General features: G+C 42.4%; 1 protein-coding gene across 1 annotated transcript in view; it reads left to right on the forward strand.

The window, feature by feature from the left end:
• The window catches only part of sdc3 (syndecan 3), a 37,824-nt gene extending 19,423 nt beyond the window's left edge, over positions 1-18,401 (forward strand). The window contains exons 2-5 of the mRNA XM_059349936.1: positions 8,747-8,840; positions 12,233-13,104; positions 14,863-15,052; positions 17,897-18,401. Of these exons, the coding sequence (XP_059205919.1) occupies positions 8,747-8,840; positions 12,233-13,104; positions 14,863-15,052; positions 17,897-18,063 (1,323 nt within the window). The 3' untranslated portion in view covers positions 18,064-18,401. The remainder of the gene's footprint in view (positions 1-8,746; positions 8,841-12,232; positions 13,105-14,862; positions 15,053-17,896) is intronic.
• The last annotated feature ends 306 nt before the right edge of the window (positions 18,402-18,707 follow it).

Raw genomic sequence — 18,707 nt, forward strand, 5'->3', positions numbered from 1 at the left:
GAGCAAACATCAGCAGCAGCTCGGCTCACAGCTCCTCCGGGATGAATTTTAACATGAAACCGTGTTATACAGTGTTTTCACCAGTTTTAATCACTCGGTTTTAGAGAGGAGGAGACCTCTGTGGATAACCTCCTGAATGATTTACACTGAAGAAATCCTAATCTGACTGGTGGAAACAAAAACTCCCATGATCCCTTCACAGTCTCCTAAAACCCAGTCTTTCGTTATTGTTTTGATTTGAGAAACCCCAAGCAGCAGAAAATTACATTGCACATTTTTTAAAAAGCGCAAAAAAAATGCAGTGGAAACAAATTAGCAAATAAATCATGACACATGAAGCATGCAGCTTCAACGTCCACTGAAGCCTCTTCTGGAGATGAAAGTAGCAGCTCTCTATGGAGCAATGAGGCTTCAACGTTGTAAAGAATACATTAAAACAAACAGAAATTCCATATTTCCATCACGTTTTTCACATAGCTTTCCACTGTTTGTGTTATGAGTGCTATTCTTTCAATTAGTGGCCCCAGCTGTTTATGTTGATAAAATAATTCCCAATATTCACATACCAGTAGTGGATGAAAACACACATCAATTGCATTTTCTTTTGCTGGTTTTCTTTGGTAAATTCTGTATAAAATTGTGGCAGGAAGATATAGAGAGTATTGAGACAGCCTGTCTTCATCTTAAGCTTGAACAAATAAGCTTAAACCAATAACAGAACTTTAACCGGCAGGAAAACATGCAAACCCACCAAAAATGTGCAGGTATGCTCCAGTGAGAAGCCTTTTTGCAAGCATGTGCCCAGGGGCAAATTGTCTCACTATCTGTCCCTGAATAAAGGGAATATGGACTAAGATGGACTGAGACAGGTTTCCTTTGACCCCCTTTGCTGTAGCATGCAGGTGTTCACTGTTTTAAGGTTTACAGGAGTGCACCTGACGTCATTGCTACAAGACACTGTCTCGACATCCGACCGTCTCCTTGTGTGTGTGTGCTGTAAGGTGTCATCTAGTGTGTGTGACTGCGCAGAGGCTTTCTGTGTTAATCTCTGCTGAAGGTGGCAGGTGTCTTAACCAGGCCGTCACCTGGTAACCTACTCACACACACACACACTGCCTGTCCTCTATCTCTCTCGCATCTCCTTGTCTGACTGTAAGTGTGTTAGCGTCCAAGCTGGCTGCCGTCCAAGCTGCCCAGCTGGTAGCAGACGAAGAGCAGGGCGGAGAGTAAGGCGAGGCGAAAAAGCAGAAGATGGAGGGAGATTAGAGGTCACAACTGACAGGTTCACTCTGGAAAAAAAGATGGGTGTGGAACAACACAAACAGTAAACAGTCTGCAGTTTTTCCTGTAAGTGTGTGAGTAGTGAGAGGGCATGTGCCGAGCAGTCTGACCGTTTCCAGATAAAGAGCCATCAACGGTCCACTTCTTTCAGCAAGCAGCAAGGCAAAAAACCCTCCACCTCTTATCAGCGCAGGTCAGCTCTGGAGAGCAGCAGACAGAGAGACGGCCGTGAATCAGCAGCTGCTTTATGAAGCGTGGGCGCTCCACCTACAGTGAATTAAACTGCAGGGAGGTTTAGAAATGTGGCCCATAAAGATCACTTTACCTCATTTTAGTGCTGATCTGGGTCTCAAATTTCTGCTGGATGATTATTGTTTTTTAGCCAGAGCTGTCATGATGTGTTCAAGTGCACGGTTGACACGTTTGACATCCAGCACTTAAGCTCAGTCAGGACACCCACATAGAAGTTTAAGCCATTCGTTGCAGCAATGATACACATTAAGCTGAAGGATGTGGCTCTGTCTATGTGATGGAACCAGTGGAATATAAACTGGAATCTTGACCCCTGCAAACAGTCACAAGATAAATTTGAGTAGCAAGATGCTTAAAGTAAATATTCTTTCACCTTTATTTGTCTTTTCTGACTTTTCTTTAATCTTGCTGTGAAATTAACTTTCCTGAACACTAATAGTTATTAAAGTCAGTCTTGGAGATCTCTGTTTCAGTCTCTTTGGCTTTCAGAGTTAAGCGCAGCTGTGATTTTCTATCTCACATTCACTTTTTTTTTTTAATTACATTGTCTGTAGTCATTGCTTTTTTCCTTGTTTTTGTGGCCAAAGCAACTGTCTGCCCTCCTTGGACCAACCACTCCTCAGTCATCATCCGGGAGACGCCAAGTTAATCGCACTTTAAAAGGACCTTCATCATTGGTAATCTCTATAAACAAATATCTACAATGGGACAAGATTTTTGGTATTGGAAGGATTCTGGTTGCTGTTTGTAGTCCAACAGTTTAGCTTTTCCCAAAATGATCTGCATTTTTATGATAAATCATCATCAGACTGATAGCTGATGGGTTATGAGATTGCCATGATTGACTTAAAGGACAATTATTAAAACACATGATATCATCGGCGAAGTGTGGCAAAGTGCGGCTTGCAATGAATGAAAATACATTTTCCTGTGGCCGTGAGATGTGTCCGTGTGTTTCAGGCAGGACGAAATTCTGCAGAGTCAGAGGACTTTGTGTACTGATAGGTTGTGGGTATTATCCGGCTGCCACCACAATGACCTGCGTACAGAAGAGCCTTTGCCTGGATATCTGTTATCCGGATGTCAACTGGCTAACCCCAGAAATATTGGCTGTTGCCCCCAGAGGCTAAGTTGTCGTCAGACCGCTAGCTGTTGGACTCTGTGATTGGTGGTGTAATGACAGAGCATACAGAGGTTAAAGCTCTTTGGGCATGGCTGAAGCGTGCTGAGATTTATACTGTAATCGACTTTTTTCCCCCCTAATATCTATAATGCCACTTGAGAGAATATTGAAGCTGATTTATTCTGTTCCTAAGCGAACAGTGTGGTGTGAAAAATGGACACGGAAAAACAATACAATGGACGTGACCTCAATGTCTTTCATTGTATTTCTATTCCCTCTTCCCCTTCACTGTGGATGCAGTAAATGGACGGAGTGGGACTCACAGATGGTGCCAGAAAGCAGAGGGAGTATTCAAATGATTCTTCACAGTTCTGAGAGCTCAGAGATGCTGCAGCAGCCGAGAACATTCGCTCTGATAAAATCTCACATATTAAAAAGCACAATTAACGATTATTTCTCCAAAGCAGAGCAGCATTGCGTCTACAGTATCAGGAGCTTAAAATGCTTGTGCGTGTGTGTGTGTGCGTGCGTGTGTGTGTGTGTGTGTGTGCCAGGCATTGTGCATCAGCAGCCGCAGCCTCTCGGGTTACTGAGGAATGCATTTGAAGTCAATCACAATGAAGCTCTCTATCTGCCTAGCTAGCCCTGAAGGGGATCTCTGAACTGAACCGGACCAGTCAGAAAAAAAAAACCCATCTTTGGGTCACATAGATCTTCTACCAGCTGTGTGTGTGTTTGCGTGTGTAAAACCTGCTTTGTTGAATTAATGTGATTATTATAACTACCTCCACATCCTATTGTTATCTGACTTCCTGCATCTAAGTGTTAGCTGAGCTGCATACGCCCATTGTTCCTACAAAACACACACACCATGGTCTTTTTCTCTCCCACACTCAGGCTGGTAATTGTCAAATAACCTTCACACACACACCTTCTCATCACCAGGTTGCTGCAGTGTTGCCACTTTAATATCACGCACTCACACACTTATAATCTTGCATTTCTTCATTCTGATCCTAAATTAAAATCTGGAACAATTCATCTCCTGTGGAATGTTAATATCTGTGAAACCGCAGCAGCTCAGGTATAAAATCCAGCCCCTTGTAGCTGTAAAACAAGCTGACACACACATGCACACACACTAACGGAGCGGCTATAGGATCAAATGCATAGTATAAAGCCTGATGTCAGCTTCAGATCAGGTTTCTACCTGAGTCACTGTGAATGTTGCAATACCCCTGAGAGGGTGCACCTGTGTTTGCTTTGTCAGAACATGACATTACCCCAACTAACAGATTCTTTTTCTGCTTCAATTCGATGTCTTCCCCGTCTCCTTTTACACAAGTATACATAATTATATATTCCAAAGCGCCCAGATTGTTTTAAAATGACTCCAACTGGCACTTGCATGTCTTACAATGGCAGTGCTTCATACGTTGCCAAAAACCAGGATTGCATTCAATCCGCAGATCCAGTGGAATATGGCTGTCATCTTATACAGTTTCCTTTTATAACGAATGGGAACAAAATGCAGTGGCGGAGGGAAATTGAGGGCAACATACAGACGATTTTGGCCCCGGGTTATGCGTGCGGTGGAGGAGAGCTCGTTGTGTCTCGTTGTGGTTAGTTAGCTATGTGGCTCAGGCAGAAAGTACAGCTGTTTATAGCTCCTGAAACAGAGGCAAAATGCAGAGCTGGCCCTATTCGACTCCCCCGAAATCACGTAAAACACACGCACACACCCACACAGATAGGTCTAAGGGGCATTTGTGTGCCTGTACACACACACCGCAAACAAAACCTGTGATTATACCCACTCAGACACGCACACACTGTAATTACATACAGTGACGCACTACTGCCCGCCATACCCTGAATTCACACTTATAATATCGTCTCATAAATTAAACATGCCAGACACAGAGGGTGATTACACATTTCTGTTAAAGGTTAGGGTAAATATAGATGATGCACATTTAAACACACAGAAAAAGGGAAGACTGGCCTCTTCAGCAGCTATAAGTCCTGGACGTTGTTGTGTGTATAGGGGACTTGTTAAAGGGGCCCCTGGGGTGGGCTGTGGTGTCGCCTTGGGGGTTGGGTGTGTGTTTATTTAAGTATGTGTTTTTTTTGGGGGGTCACGCTGAACTTAGAGGGCTAGCCTCGAGATAAGAAAAGGGAGTTTAAGATGAAAGGAAAATGGGGCGAGGACGGGGATATACTGGCACAGAGTGTGTGGATCCGGGGGGAGGCGGGGGGAGGGACAGATAGAGCGGGGAAGCTGGAGGAGCAGACTGTTTTGATGTTGGTTTTTAGGGTTGTTTATTTGACGTTACATAACACTTTTGCTTATGTAGCTAGAGCTCATATAGTGTGTGAGTGTGTGTGCTGATGTATGCGTGTGTCTCGGAGCTTCTCACTGGGAGATGGGAATTTCTGTGAAAGGCAAGGGTTGCCCATAGCAACGGCCTTCATTGTAAAACCGATCCTTGGAATACAACACACACACACACACACACACACACACACACACACACACACACACACAAACACACACACATTGGCACCATACTTGGACTGAAACTTCTTTTCAGTACTTTTCGACACTTTCTGGGTTCGAGGATCATGAGGCCTTCACACACACATTTACACTCCAAGCGTGACGCACACACACACTCTCATGCTTCCGCTTTGCAAAGATCATATCCTCGCCGTGTCGAGGCTCCAAACAACTTCAAGTCAATTTCATTTTCAGGAGGTACATATAGCGTTTCAGCTCCACCTCATGCTGAGATGTGATGGACTGAGATGCTCGGGTTTCTAGATTCCATTATGCTTTTATTGGCTTTTAAAGGCATCAGGTTTCCTCTGTCTGGAGCCGGGGAGGAGCCTCTGCTTATGTGTGTGTGTGTGTGCGTGTGTGTATGCAATTAGCATCACATAGGCTAGCAAAGACACAGCTCTACAAGGCCTCAGGATGGGCTTAAGATTGCAGAGGAGATAAGTTTGTTTTGGTCACATTTTCAGCAGTGGACTGACTGTTTTCCAATACCTGGAGCAAAATTGAGCCCTTTGTTCTTGCCTTCGAAACATCGGACTACTTAATGTAAACTGAACTGAATTAAGGCACAAAATGATGTGATGAAAGAATTATTGAGGTCCTTTACTTCAATAAAAAATAGCTGCGCAACGCTCTTAAAATAAATTATGCAAATTTCTGCATTGAATATTTTACTTATGTGAAAACAGAACAACCAATCTAATCATTATTGGGGTTTTTTTTACGAGTGCTATAATGTGTAAAAACATTTTATTTTTGAGATTATTTTAACGACTCTTTTTATACTGTACTCTGTACAGAAACTACAGCTGCCAGATAAATGTACTGGAGTAAAACTATAAAGTAAAATAAGAGAAAGAGAAAATAAATTGTACAGTGCAGTTCTTGAGTAGATTTACTGAAGAACATTGTATCAATGACAAAGTAAAAAACACAGTAGAAAAGTAGAGAAACATTTAACATATTGTTGGAAATCAGTAGAGAGAGAGAGAGTATTTTAAAATGAGTGAATGAATGACATAAATTTACCCGCAAATACTTGTTAAAGATGCAGTCTACAAGTACAGTTATGGTACTTACGGTACCTCGCAAAAAAGTTAGAAACAAATTAACAATTGGACAAAAAGGAAAAAATAAAATGAGAAGAAATTACCAAAAGATATTAGCTTTTGGGAAACTTTTATTCAGATAAGTTCTTGATTGAGCTTTAAATATATGTATATTTCCTAACAGAATAATTGGATTCATTATCTGGGGATACATTTTCATCCAGAACCTGGACCTGCTAGTGGCCTTAGCCAATTACAGTCCAGGTGCAGTCCTCTTTGAAACATGTCTTGAAACACAGTGTGGTATGTACTGTTGTATGAAATGTATCTTTCCGCTGCAGTACGGGCGGTGTCTCTTAAGTGCATGCATTTGATAGCGGTATTAGTTGACCCTGTGTGATGGCTGAGTGCTAAAGTGTGTGTTTAAGGATAGCAGGGATGTGGGATTGAGGTCAAGAAAAAGAGAGAGAGATGAAAGAGATGAATGGAGAGAGAGGAGGGATCAGCCTCAAAGTGACCGGAGGCTGAGGTCACTCACTTCAGAGGTTCACCCCCTGAACGATCCACAGCTAATCTCTCCTACCTGACCCTGACTGAGGTCGAGCTTTCCCCTCACAGATATACGTGAAAAAAGCCTGGATTTAGGTGCTGCGATGAGCAGGGAGGACCCATTAGACAATAGACAACAATATATATATATATATATATTTTTAATACTTTATTGAAAGGCTTCTTACTTTCACAAACATAATCAGTCATTTCGTTTTCTTTACAATATTGTACCTTGCATTTTTCCCCCTTTTTTTTCAAGGTATATATTCACAAAGTAAATAACAAAACATAGGGTAAACAGACAAAAATATATACAAGGTATATACAACTGGTATTCCCCAAATGAGGATCTCCAAGAAAATGAATAAACAACAAACTAACGACACACACAAAAAAATAAATACTAAGATATACTAAAATAGACGAATGAGAAAATAAGGGGTGGTGCATGTATGCGTGTTCATGAATCTGTGTGTGTGTATGCATGTGAGTGTTAGTGTTGGGGAGGGGACCATTTAGTTCATCTCCTTAATTTGATTAAATATTTCCACAGTTTTTACCAGCCTTTCTTTACAGTATAACTTATTCCAAATATGTATTTGATCCCTATTTCTTAAAGTTAGTCTTTCCATCTCTAAACTTTGTTCTGCTGTTAATACAATATTGGTCATAGATTATTATCTCTGTGCTAAGCGCTTTCTAGCAGATGTTAGCATGCTAACATGCTAAACTAAGATGGTTAAGATGGTAAACGTTATACCTGCTCAAAATCAGGCTAGCATTGTCATTGTGAGTGTGTAAGCATGCTACAGTAAGCATTTAGGTCAAAGGCTGCTCAGCCCAAACCTTAGTCTCTGGGTCTGAAAAGTGAAGCCAATGCAGAAGTGCTTTAAACGGCATTATTTCTATTGGCCAGCAGAGGGTGACTCTGCTGGCTTTTAAATAAAGTCAGATTTTATAGAGGCCTATGAAAAAATGATCCTATTTCTCACTTGCTAATCGGTTTATGGTCTCAATCACTAGTTTCAAGACTTCTGCAATTCATCATGGTGTTCATTTCGTAAGTTTTGGCCTCATTTAGACTATAATAGATGATAAAGCAGAGCAGCTTTAGGGCGTGGTTACGTTGTGACTGACATGTTGCCACCATGGAGTATTTTCATTATATTTTGGTCACCTTAAAATGTCAAAGAGTACAGCCTCACAGATATGCTAGCATGGCAGTAGACGGCTGAGTCTTTTTCACTGTTTTCCATCTGTTTTAAATGTATGTTTTACACATAGACTGTATACGGTTTTACATGAGCGTTCCAACTTTAATGGAATTAGAGTTGTAGTTGGATTGACTACCAGTTTAAAGGAAATATTACTGATGTTCTCTTGTTCAAGCTTCAATGTAAGAATTTGCTGCTTTTCTCAGTTTAATTTAATTTAACTGAATATATTTGGGTATTATACTGTTGGTTGCACAAAATGAGACATGTGAAGATGTCACCTTTTGACTTTAGGAATGTGAAATAAGCATTTTTCAGCCTTTGCAACATTTTATAGTCTCACAATTTCTAACTCAAAAAGAAAATTGAGTAGCAGCCTTAGTTCAAAAGCTAACCGTTTCTCCTTATTCTGCTGCTTTACAGGCTGAGCATCACTTGTAACTGACACGTAAGCAGAGACCGAATGAAACCCCTTCTCTCCTTAAAGGCTTTGATGTTTCTCTGCCAAAATCCCAGCTTTAGATCAACTCATTAACTATGCTCCTCCATGGAGCCACAGACAGACAGATGTTACCCTGTCCGGCATAATGCTGCCTTCTCCTCCTCTCAGTGTGCGTGTCTGTGTGTGCATGTAATCTGCCAAAGTGGTTTCTCTATTCAAATGAAATGACATGATGAATAACTCTAATCTCCATCATCTCTGTGTCTCTTACAGGGACAGACCTGGTCGCCGTCAATCGACGACGAAGGCTCGACGAGAGACGAGTTCTACGACGATGAGGACCTCTACTCGGGCTCCGGCTCTGGCTGTAAGTGTGTGTCTGTGTGTGTGTGTGTGTGAGAGAGAGGTTACACACTCACGCCCTCGTTCTTTCAAGCTCGACAGCTGCTGGGTTTCAATCTGCTGACCCTGAAGACCCCCACCCCCACCCCCACCCCTCCCTTCTGTGTCCTCAAGTTAAAGTCACTCTAGTCGCACATGCAGGGAGGCGAGGCAGACACAATCACACATACAAACAGACCGTCGGGATCGGCAGGCAGGTTTTGATACAGATTTATTGCACCTTTAAACACAGACACACCCTTACTAGCAAACATCAACCTGGGCTGGATTCCCCTACATCTTATTTGCCCTAATCTGATTACAGTCAACACAGATTAGACACTTGTGTGCACCTATCTGTAAGCGTACGTCTGCGTTTCAGCGAGCTGGCTGCCTAGCTCGTAGGAATTACCTACTTAACATAAATCACGTTGGTGTAATTCAGTCTAATTTTCCGATCTGGCTGTTGAAGCTTGAGCATGGCTCTCCTTATTAAGCATGACTCATTGAGGGCTGCCCTCTGTTCAGGCACTGCGCTAGTGGCGAGTGCGCTCAAAATAAATTACAATTCAGAGCAGGCAAGTGCAGCAGAGGCACCCCCTGTGGTTGAAACAGCAGCCCGGCAAATTGCTTTATCTCAAACCGTGATACAGAGCCGTCTGATTCCAAAGGAAAAGCTCATTTACAACAGACGGATGTGCATTTTGTGTCACCGCTGCGTCAGAATGTGGCATTTTGAGGCGTCTGATAAGTTTAACAACAGCTGCATTGTTCGAGTCCATATTTCGATATCCTCTCCAGCTCCTCTGTCAGCCTTCATGTCTTTGTGCCTGTAAATTCAATTTGTTTCTCTTTCAACCCAGGGAGCCTCGCTGCTATAACAAAATGAAAGGTGGTATAATACTATTATGAGATTTAAGAAGAAAAAGGATCAGTCAGCACCATCATCTCCTTCTCTTCTCTTCTCTTCTCTTCTCTTCTCTTCTCTTCTCTTCTCTTCTCTTCTCTTCTCTCTCTTCTCTCCTCTCCTCTCCTCTCCTCTCCTCTCCTCTCCTCTCCTCTCCTCTCCTCTCCTCTCCTCTCCTCTCCTCTCCTCTCCTCTCCTCTCCTCTCCTCTCCTCTCCTCTCCTCTCCTCTTACAATGTCCACACTTAGCCAGCTAATTTTAACAGCTCCTCCACCTCAGCTTTTTCCACTTCGTTTTTGTGAAAATTCACACTCCAAAGCACCAAAACAAAAGAAAAACACTTTTTCTGTACCTTCAGTTGGCCAACAACAGAAGGGCACATCACATCAACACACACACACACACACACACACACACACACACACACACACACACAACATCTGGTGGTGAGAACAGGGACAGACAGCCTGGTTTCAGCTGGTTAAACCTCTGTTCTGCTCTCCATGTTTAAATACAGCCAAACTCACAATTTACTGTAGCTGTTCTCATTTACATATTTTTTCTGTTTGTGTTGTCAGACAGCTAAACGAGCAGAAAATAGTGATTTGATTGCGACCGTGATTGCTGAGCTGACTCGTCAATAAAATCTCCACTTTATGATCCTGAAGTCATTCGACAAAACAAACAGAGCTGTGCTGCGTGATTGGCTGTATTGACATTTAACACGAGTGAGAGACCAGACAGACAGTTGTCTTCTTAAAGAAGCACTGCACAGATTTTACACACAAAGGTCAGTTCACTAGTTATGGAGAGCACTCAGTCTATGTTGTATAATGTCTTCCGTGGGTCTGATTTGTCAAGTCTGGAAAAATAACCCTACAAATGTCAGAGGAATGTCAACAAGGACCTCAAGGGACATGGAGTTTAAAAGATGTGAGTGCTTACCAGGCAAAGAGGCTCTCGTGAAATATCAGTTGCATTTTGGGGAGATGTAAACTCCAGCCTTTTTGACTCATATCATACTGCAATCCATAGTTTGCTGTGGGCCCCCATTAATGTTTTCACTTGCAGATGAACTGGAATGTATTAGATCAGAATTTGGCTAAAAGTCAGGATATCTCTGCCTCTGCTTTAGAGATTTTGACTTTTCTTTTTTTAGCCTGTACATTGTGACCTCCTCGAACATATAGAAGTACAACACTGAAGTGCCTGACCGCCTCTTCTTCTTTGCTTCCACACTCCCCTTGACCAGGCTTACATCATCGTTTGCCAGAAGCTCTATTTTCCCTGTTTATTTACACTCAAACACAAGGCAGGTGTTTTCGGATTTATCCGCTATAAAAAGATATGATGACCAGCTCCGTTTCTGGGTGAAAAGAATGTCAGCTTAGTGTAAAAGTGAAGAGAGACTGTTTTCAACTTAAGCCAGCTTAGGGACCAAACTGTTTGGAGCCTCCCTGGAGGAACTTTAAAATGGCGAAAGCCGGCCGACAAGTCAAAATCTCATTCTTTTTCCTCCATCACATATATGCTCAGTAAATCATTGTTTACATTTTGTGTTTACTGTTGTTTTTGCGGCTAGCAGGCTTTTAAAAATGCTAGTTCCCAATCAACTTACACTTAACATGTCTGGACCAATTACTGTCCACTTACGTCATTCAAATTTCTTCTTGTGCTGCTTGGGAGAGTAGCTACTCTGAAATGGGAGCTAAAAAACTTCCTGTTCCTAATTCTGATAATGTTCCTAGTTCTTGTGATGTAGACATAATAAAAAGGGGGGCTCTTAAAATTACAAAAAAGTCCCTTTGATCTGAAAATGCTAATAGAAGTCTAGTGGTCTATATAGCATTTTTGCCATATAACGGCAACATACTAAATCCAGCCAGCAACCTTGTTTGTTCCCATCTCTCTGCTCTCAAAAATGTCCTGTTTGCTGCAAAAACACCCAAAAAATAATCTTAAAAAAAACTCTTGCCATTTTCTGTACAATGTATGACATTTACTATGTTTACTGTGTGAGATTTATGTATGAAATCGTGTCCTCAAAAATCTCCACAATGAAAGGAAATAAGCACTGTCCGTGGCAAGCACACTATTTTCTGTTAACAGTCCCACAGTGTAGTGCGTCACATTTTATAGATCCCAAAAAATACAGTCATGCAACACTACACCTGTTAGTGATTTTGCAAAGTGAAGGTGACTTATAGGTGTCTGAAATCTCAATTTACAGCTCAGTAGACGGTAAATTATTGAGTGTTTGTTATATAGGGAGTAGTGAACGAGTGTCCAAGGGATTGATTTCAAACACAGCCGTAGTCTCAGTTTCTGATTTAGTGTTTGTGTGGGTGTGTGAGTGTGTGGGCGGGTAGCAGCAGTGATGAACGGGATGAGTAAGATGTGTACAATTTTTTACATTTTTAACTCCTCTCCTTGTTGTTTTCTAATTAAACATCCTCTCTTCTCCTCTCCAGTTCCTGAGATCAGCGTAAGGCCAACATCAGCAGGCGTGTCCTTCACCACAGAGGAGCCCCTCCTCCTCTCCACCACGCAGGCCACAGGCCCCGCCCCCTCCGCCTCACCTGCAGCTGAACCGAGCCCCAACCCAGAGGACCCCACCGCCACCCCGCTGCCCACCGAGGCCGATGGAGAGAGCGGTATCTTCTGGGAAAGAGAGCTGGAGAAGGAGAGGGAAAGAGAGTTAGAGAGGGAGAAAGAGCAAGATGAAGAGAGGCAGAGGGAACTGGAGAAGGAGAGACAGTTGGAGAGGGAGAAAGAGAGGGAAAGAGAGAGGGAGCGGGTCCGAGAGATGGAGAGAGAGAGGGAACGGGAGAGAGAGCGCGAGCGAGAGAGGGAACGTGAGAGAGAGCGAGAGAAAGAGAGAGAGAGGCAGAGAGAGCGTGAGCTTGAAAGAGAGAGAGAGCTGGAGCGAATCAGGGCCGCAGCCGCCCAGACCACCGCTGCCCCACGATCCCCCGCCGCCTTCCCCGTGGTGACCAGCAACCCTGCAACCAGCCCTGCAGAAAGCGCAGTGCCCTCTGCCGGGTCGGATGACCTGAGCACCACAGAAGAAGAGGAAGAAGAGGACGTCTACCTGTCACCTGAACCATCAGCATTCTTCCCAGGCTTCGACATGGAGACCACCACCGAGGAAGACATGTACACCACAGCAGAGACCACCCCAGAGCCCACCACCGCTGCACCTGCCACCACAACCACCACCACCACCGCCGCCACCACTGTCAAGACCAGGGTCCCCTTCAGGCCCAGGGTTCCCATGACAACAGCAACCCAGGCGGTGCCAACAGAGAGAACGTCCCGCCCACAGCAGCCCACAACCACACAGGTGAGACTGCACTCAAAAAAATGATTCAAGCCCTTCTTAGATGTGACACATTAATGTATTGTTTGTCTAATGAAAATATATCAATTAAAATCAAATCAAAAGTGGTTTAAGAAGTGTAAAATGTATTAATACTCCCCTGTCCTTCCCTTCAACCCAAAAAGAATGAGTTTCAGTTTTCCAATTCTATGTTTTTAAGTTGAACGAACAGAATTTCTTTATTTTAGCTCTCCTTGACATAAATGAGTTGAGGTAACTCAATTTAAATACAATAAATACATGTTTTTAATTTGAGTTCGACCAAATGTAAAAAAGTGAGCTACATTAACTCAAATACTTTATATTGCATCGATGCGCTTGTTTTGAGGTTGGGCTACATATATTTGTTGGATGGAAATTCTGCCCACAATTGAATTGAGTTCATCCAATGAGTTATTTTTTTGAGTGTGAGGCCTAGAATAGGAACTGTGTCTATATTTGGGTCACAAAACCAGATTATGTTTGTTTACACACACATAACACTGCTACATAAATATTAAGAAAATAATATTTCATGATAAAAAATGAATGTAAATAACAGCCATCTTGTAGCAATAGTCTTGAGCTCATTAGTGACTTAGGTTTAGGAGTGTGCGTGAGCAAATCCATTAAGTTATCTTGATAACATCATCATATTTTTGTGGCACAGGACCCTGATATATACATTTTGGCTAAAAAGATGTATTTTCTAACATTTTAAATAGCAAACTACTTAAAAACCAACACATTGAAACCCCAATAAACATAGCCAGCTTTAATTTAAGATAACAGCTCTCTGAACATTATATGCTGACAGTAGCCCCTTTCAGACAGCTGTGACAAGTCTCGATATTTACACTTCTGTGATGTTTCACCTTTAATCTGAACGTGCCAGAGGCGTCATGGGGGGACCAAGTGATCCCGGCTGCGTACCGCCTTTGGAGGTAGTAACAGAGATGTTAAATTGGCGAGACTGTTTGAGACCGGATCAATGTGAAAATAAAATACGAAACGGGCTAGTGTGTGACCCACCTTAACTGGCTATTTGGCGCTTTAGCATCAATGGTAGCTCAAGTTAGCGGTGTGCTTGTGTTTATGTGTATGCATGGACTGTGAGAATCTGCCTGAGTGCAAGTTTGCAGTGAAAATGTGATGTAGAATTTTATTTATACGGGCTTTCTCGTCATAAGACATGGTAAAAACATGGTTAAAGTGTATATAATATTTAGATCAGCAACTGTTTGATCAAAGAATCAGTGAATACGATCAGAAATATGACCAAAGTTTCACATACAAGCTCTTTCAATACTCTCTACTTCAGCACTCATTTCAGTCTGTAGCAATAAAGTATTCAGGTTTGATACACAGCCCTTCTCCTGACTGCCTCTTTAACACAGACAGCTTAATTATTTACAGACCAGAGTAATTTCTGTGATTGGTGTGCTTCTGTTTATTTGCAGCCGTTCTGCATTAAAGCATGATGCACTCAGATTTGTCTGGTTTTCCACATTGTAATTAAGCTGCCACATTTTATGAAGTGTGTATATGTGTTGGACAATATGCAACTTTCCTCCAAAGAGAACATACAGAGGCTCATTGTTTCAGAGGGAAACATGTGCCATGGAAAGTTCTCTGTTTGTGTTGGTTTGGATAAGTTTCAGTGTAGCGGCTCCGTGGAACAAATGTGATTACATCAAATGTAAATTTCCTGTCGTCAGTCTCACTTTTCTCTCTCTGTCTCAGGAGGCTAACAACGAGGCTGGTGCCGCAGGGCCGAGTGGAGACTTTGAGATCCACGAGGATCGGCGTAACGATCTTGGTCGAGGTGTAATACCGGTGGAACCTGATCTGATTGGTAACACAGTGGACGGAGGAAGCTCCGCCGCCCAGCTGCCACAGAAGAACATCCTGGAGAGGAAAGAGGTCTTGATAGGTAGGAACATTTGTCAGTAAATTAATATTTTTGTGTGTTTTTGTCCGAGTCATTTCGCTGTGCTTCTTTGTCCAATTAACCACTTGGTAACCACCTCTAAGACCAAAAGATTACGTATTCCTGTTGCCTCCTGTATTCTTTCCTTGTTTTCTGGGAGCTGGTAAGATAAACTGGCATTACCTCGCGTTCACGTAGTGCAGATTCATCACCATAAGTGAATGTGCTGCTTAGCCCCATTCGACCCATCGAGAACAAGCAATCCTCTTCTTGGGTTATCCAACCCCTCCTTTCTCCCCTGTTTTTCCCATCATTTTCCCTCTGGGTAAATCCAATTTCTTTTCAAGTGCCCCCCTGTCCTCATCCCAAAGAGCTGTTGTAGAAAGTGAGGGAGCAGCCAACTTCCCTGACCTGACTGGCTCTCTGTCTCTCCTTCAGCTGTTTTCATTGGTGGACTGCTGGCTGTGGTTTTCGCTGATTTCCTGGTCATCGGTAAAGAGCAGGAGGCAACTTTAGACTAGACTGTCTGTATGATAGAATCAGTCACATTTGTCGAGTCACACTCATACGCTCATGTATTGTGCTATATGTGTATCGACACAATAACATGTTAAAGAACACAACATATGAAGGTATTTACCACCGTTGACTTTTCACACTGATTCAGAAGGCTTTAATATATATTTTTTGGCAGTACAGAAAGGTGATAAATGATACTGTATATCCCCTTTCTGGATCTATGCAGTGTTATATTTTGTACAAAAAGGTGCAGTTGTTTTAAGTTTTAATAAAGGAAACAATAAAATTATCATTTCAATCAGGCTTATTTTTGCCCCAGCCAAATATTTCAGATCAAGTGGCCCTTTGATTGTTTTTGTGTTTTCTTCACATTGTTTTTCATCAAAACTATTGCAGTTCTTCCTTTTTACCCTCACCCCAAGTCTACGCAATGTTTTACAGAATTGTAGTGGGTGCATCAAAGTTCTTACAAGCATGAATCTATCCAGCAACGGCAGCGCAGTGGTTAGCTCTGTCACCTCAAAGTGAGATTCATGGTTTGAATCTGCTGGCCGACTGGGCCCTTCTGTGTCAAGTTTGCATGTTGTTGTTGATGTGGTTTTCCATCAGGATCTTAAACTTCCTCCCACAGTTCGAAAGCATCCAGGTTAGGTTACTTGGTCTCTTTAAATTGCCAATTTAAGTGAATGGTTGTCTGTCTCCACGGGTGCTTTTCATTATGCTAATGTATGCTTTGTCGCGTCCTGCCTCCTCCTGTGACCCGGAAATCTTTCCCACTCTGCCATCACGGGGGATCTTCCACTCCCTTAAATGCACCCTGAATATTCGAGGAGAAAGGAGGCTTCTTGAGGAGATTACAGAGAGAAAACACAGTTTTAACCTATGCAAATTTAATTCATGCTGCATTTGGACATGTGACACCATTACCTTGTGTGTTATTTAATTGCAAAGTGTAATGTTGGCATCACAAAAAGCAGGAGTTTGTTTGTGCTGATTTAAAAGGAATATTAAAATATTGAATTACTAAACTCAACACTAATAATTGACTATATTAAACAATTTACATATCTAAATCAATAAAGGCTTCATGAATATGTAAGACTTTTATATGGTTGTAATAGATCTATCTATCGATCTATACCTTGGGATTTCTAAATAGTTCTTAAGGGGTACTGTGGACATTTGTACCAGCCAGTTTGACAGGTCATAAAGCTGTGCAGTAACATTATAAATAACTGACGTCACTTAAGACTGACACTATGGAACCTAAGATTTTTTATTTGGCTTTTGTTCTTCCGTCCTCGGATTTCTTCCTCACATTTTTCCCTCATTTCCTCCTGGAAGGAGCTAAGATGTGAGGAAAAGACGTGAGGGAGGGAAGGAGGAGACAGGTTGGCATCATAAATAGCACCCTAAGTGTCCGCCCTGCGGTAGCCTGACGATGTATCTGGGGTGAGCCCCACCTTTCGCCCAATGTCAGCAAGGATCTCCCCACCACCAATAAAGCAAGAGTGTTGGTGAAATTAATATTTCTTATGTCCGGTAACACTTCCATAATAAAATCAGGGATGATAAAAGTATGCTACATATTTATACACAGTATAACACTGCATGATCTAAGAAAATCAAACCAATTAAACATTTTTTTTTATCAGATTTAATTACAAGAAAAAGTGTGAAAAGTCAAGAGTGGTCATTACTTTTGCAGTGACAGTGCATGGTGAAAAAGTTTTGTTATTTTAAATAGCCCAGCCTGTGTGCTCTGATATTGGCAGTAAAGGGATAAACAAATTGAACACCTCCCACACAATGACTGGAAACAAAGTGTTTCTCGAGCATTCTTTTAAAATAAACAGTTTGTTCTCCGTTTTGGCATCGATACCAATTACTTTAACGAGGGGAGGGTTTTTTTATTTGATAACCGCACATTAATCTATCGCACTCAGCGAGAGTTCATTAGCGATGTGTGCAGGAGAAGGTGTTAAAATGCAGCTGCGGATTGGTTACACCAGCCCCATCGGGCTAAACTACCATGTAGCACTGCAGGGCTGCAATTTAGCACAAAGCTGTTGGCAGCACAGAACGTATGTTGGCACATTCAGGCTCATCAGTCTTCACTTAGCAGCTAGGTGATAGTGATGCTGTGGTAGCTTTGCTCTGCTTTCAGACTAGGAGTGTTTGATGCAGCGTGTTTGTAGTGATGTAGTCTGCTGCAGGATGTAACCGTGACTCTAATGGTATTTCTGTGTATTTCGGGATCTGTAATGTTGTGGAAGGTTTTTAACTAACGCCGTCTCTCTGTCTGTCTGTCTGTCTGTCTTCCTTCAGCGGTGATAGTAGGAGGAGTAGTGGGCGCCTTGTTTGCAGCCTTCCTGGTGATGTTGCTGGTGTACAGGATGAAGAAGAAGGACGAGGGCAGCTACACGCTGGAGGAACCCAAACAGGCCACCGTCACCTACCAGAAACCAGACAAGCAGGAGGAGTTTTACGCATAACACTCGTATGCCAGAGAGACGCACCGCACGCCGAGGGAGAGAGAAAGAGCGAGAGAGAGAAGAGAGAAAGATACTCTAAGCCCCCGTCCTCCTCCTCCTCCTCCTCCTCTTATTCTTCGTCGCCTCCCCCTCATCTGCTCGCCTCTCCTCATCCCTCTCTCCTCTCGTCTCTGAAACACTTGAGAGCGCCTCTCTCTCTGCGGACTTGGAACTTTCTTTTCAATGAAAATGAAAAAGAGGACAAAAAAAAAGGAAAAAAAATCCAAATATATTCTGAAAAAATAACACATACACACGAGATGTTTTTAAAGTAAATGTTGTTATTAATATTCTACAGATTCTCTTGTTCTGTATGTAATGATATGATTATTTTGTAAGAAAAAAACAACAAAACAAAACACAAGCTCTTAACCTGTGTTTTCCAGCACAAAAAAGGTTCCTCCTCTGTTTTTATGGAAAGAAAAGGTTAAAAAGAAAGAGGAGAGGGGCGAGGCGAGCCGAGCTAGACACAAAAGAAAAAGAGAGCGATGGCCTCGACTTTGCCCCTCACCCCCTAAAAACACACAGAGCGTCTGGTTGGCCGCACAGAGCCCAGGGTCAAAGGTGAGAGGAAAGGTCTCTTTTGTGCCTTCCATCCCTCTGGT

This window comes from Centropristis striata, chromosome 14, assembly GCF_030273125.1.
Source record: "Centropristis striata isolate RG_2023a ecotype Rhode Island chromosome 14, C.striata_1.0, whole genome shotgun sequence".
Taxonomy (NCBI): domain Eukaryota; kingdom Metazoa; phylum Chordata; class Actinopteri; order Perciformes; family Serranidae; genus Centropristis; species Centropristis striata.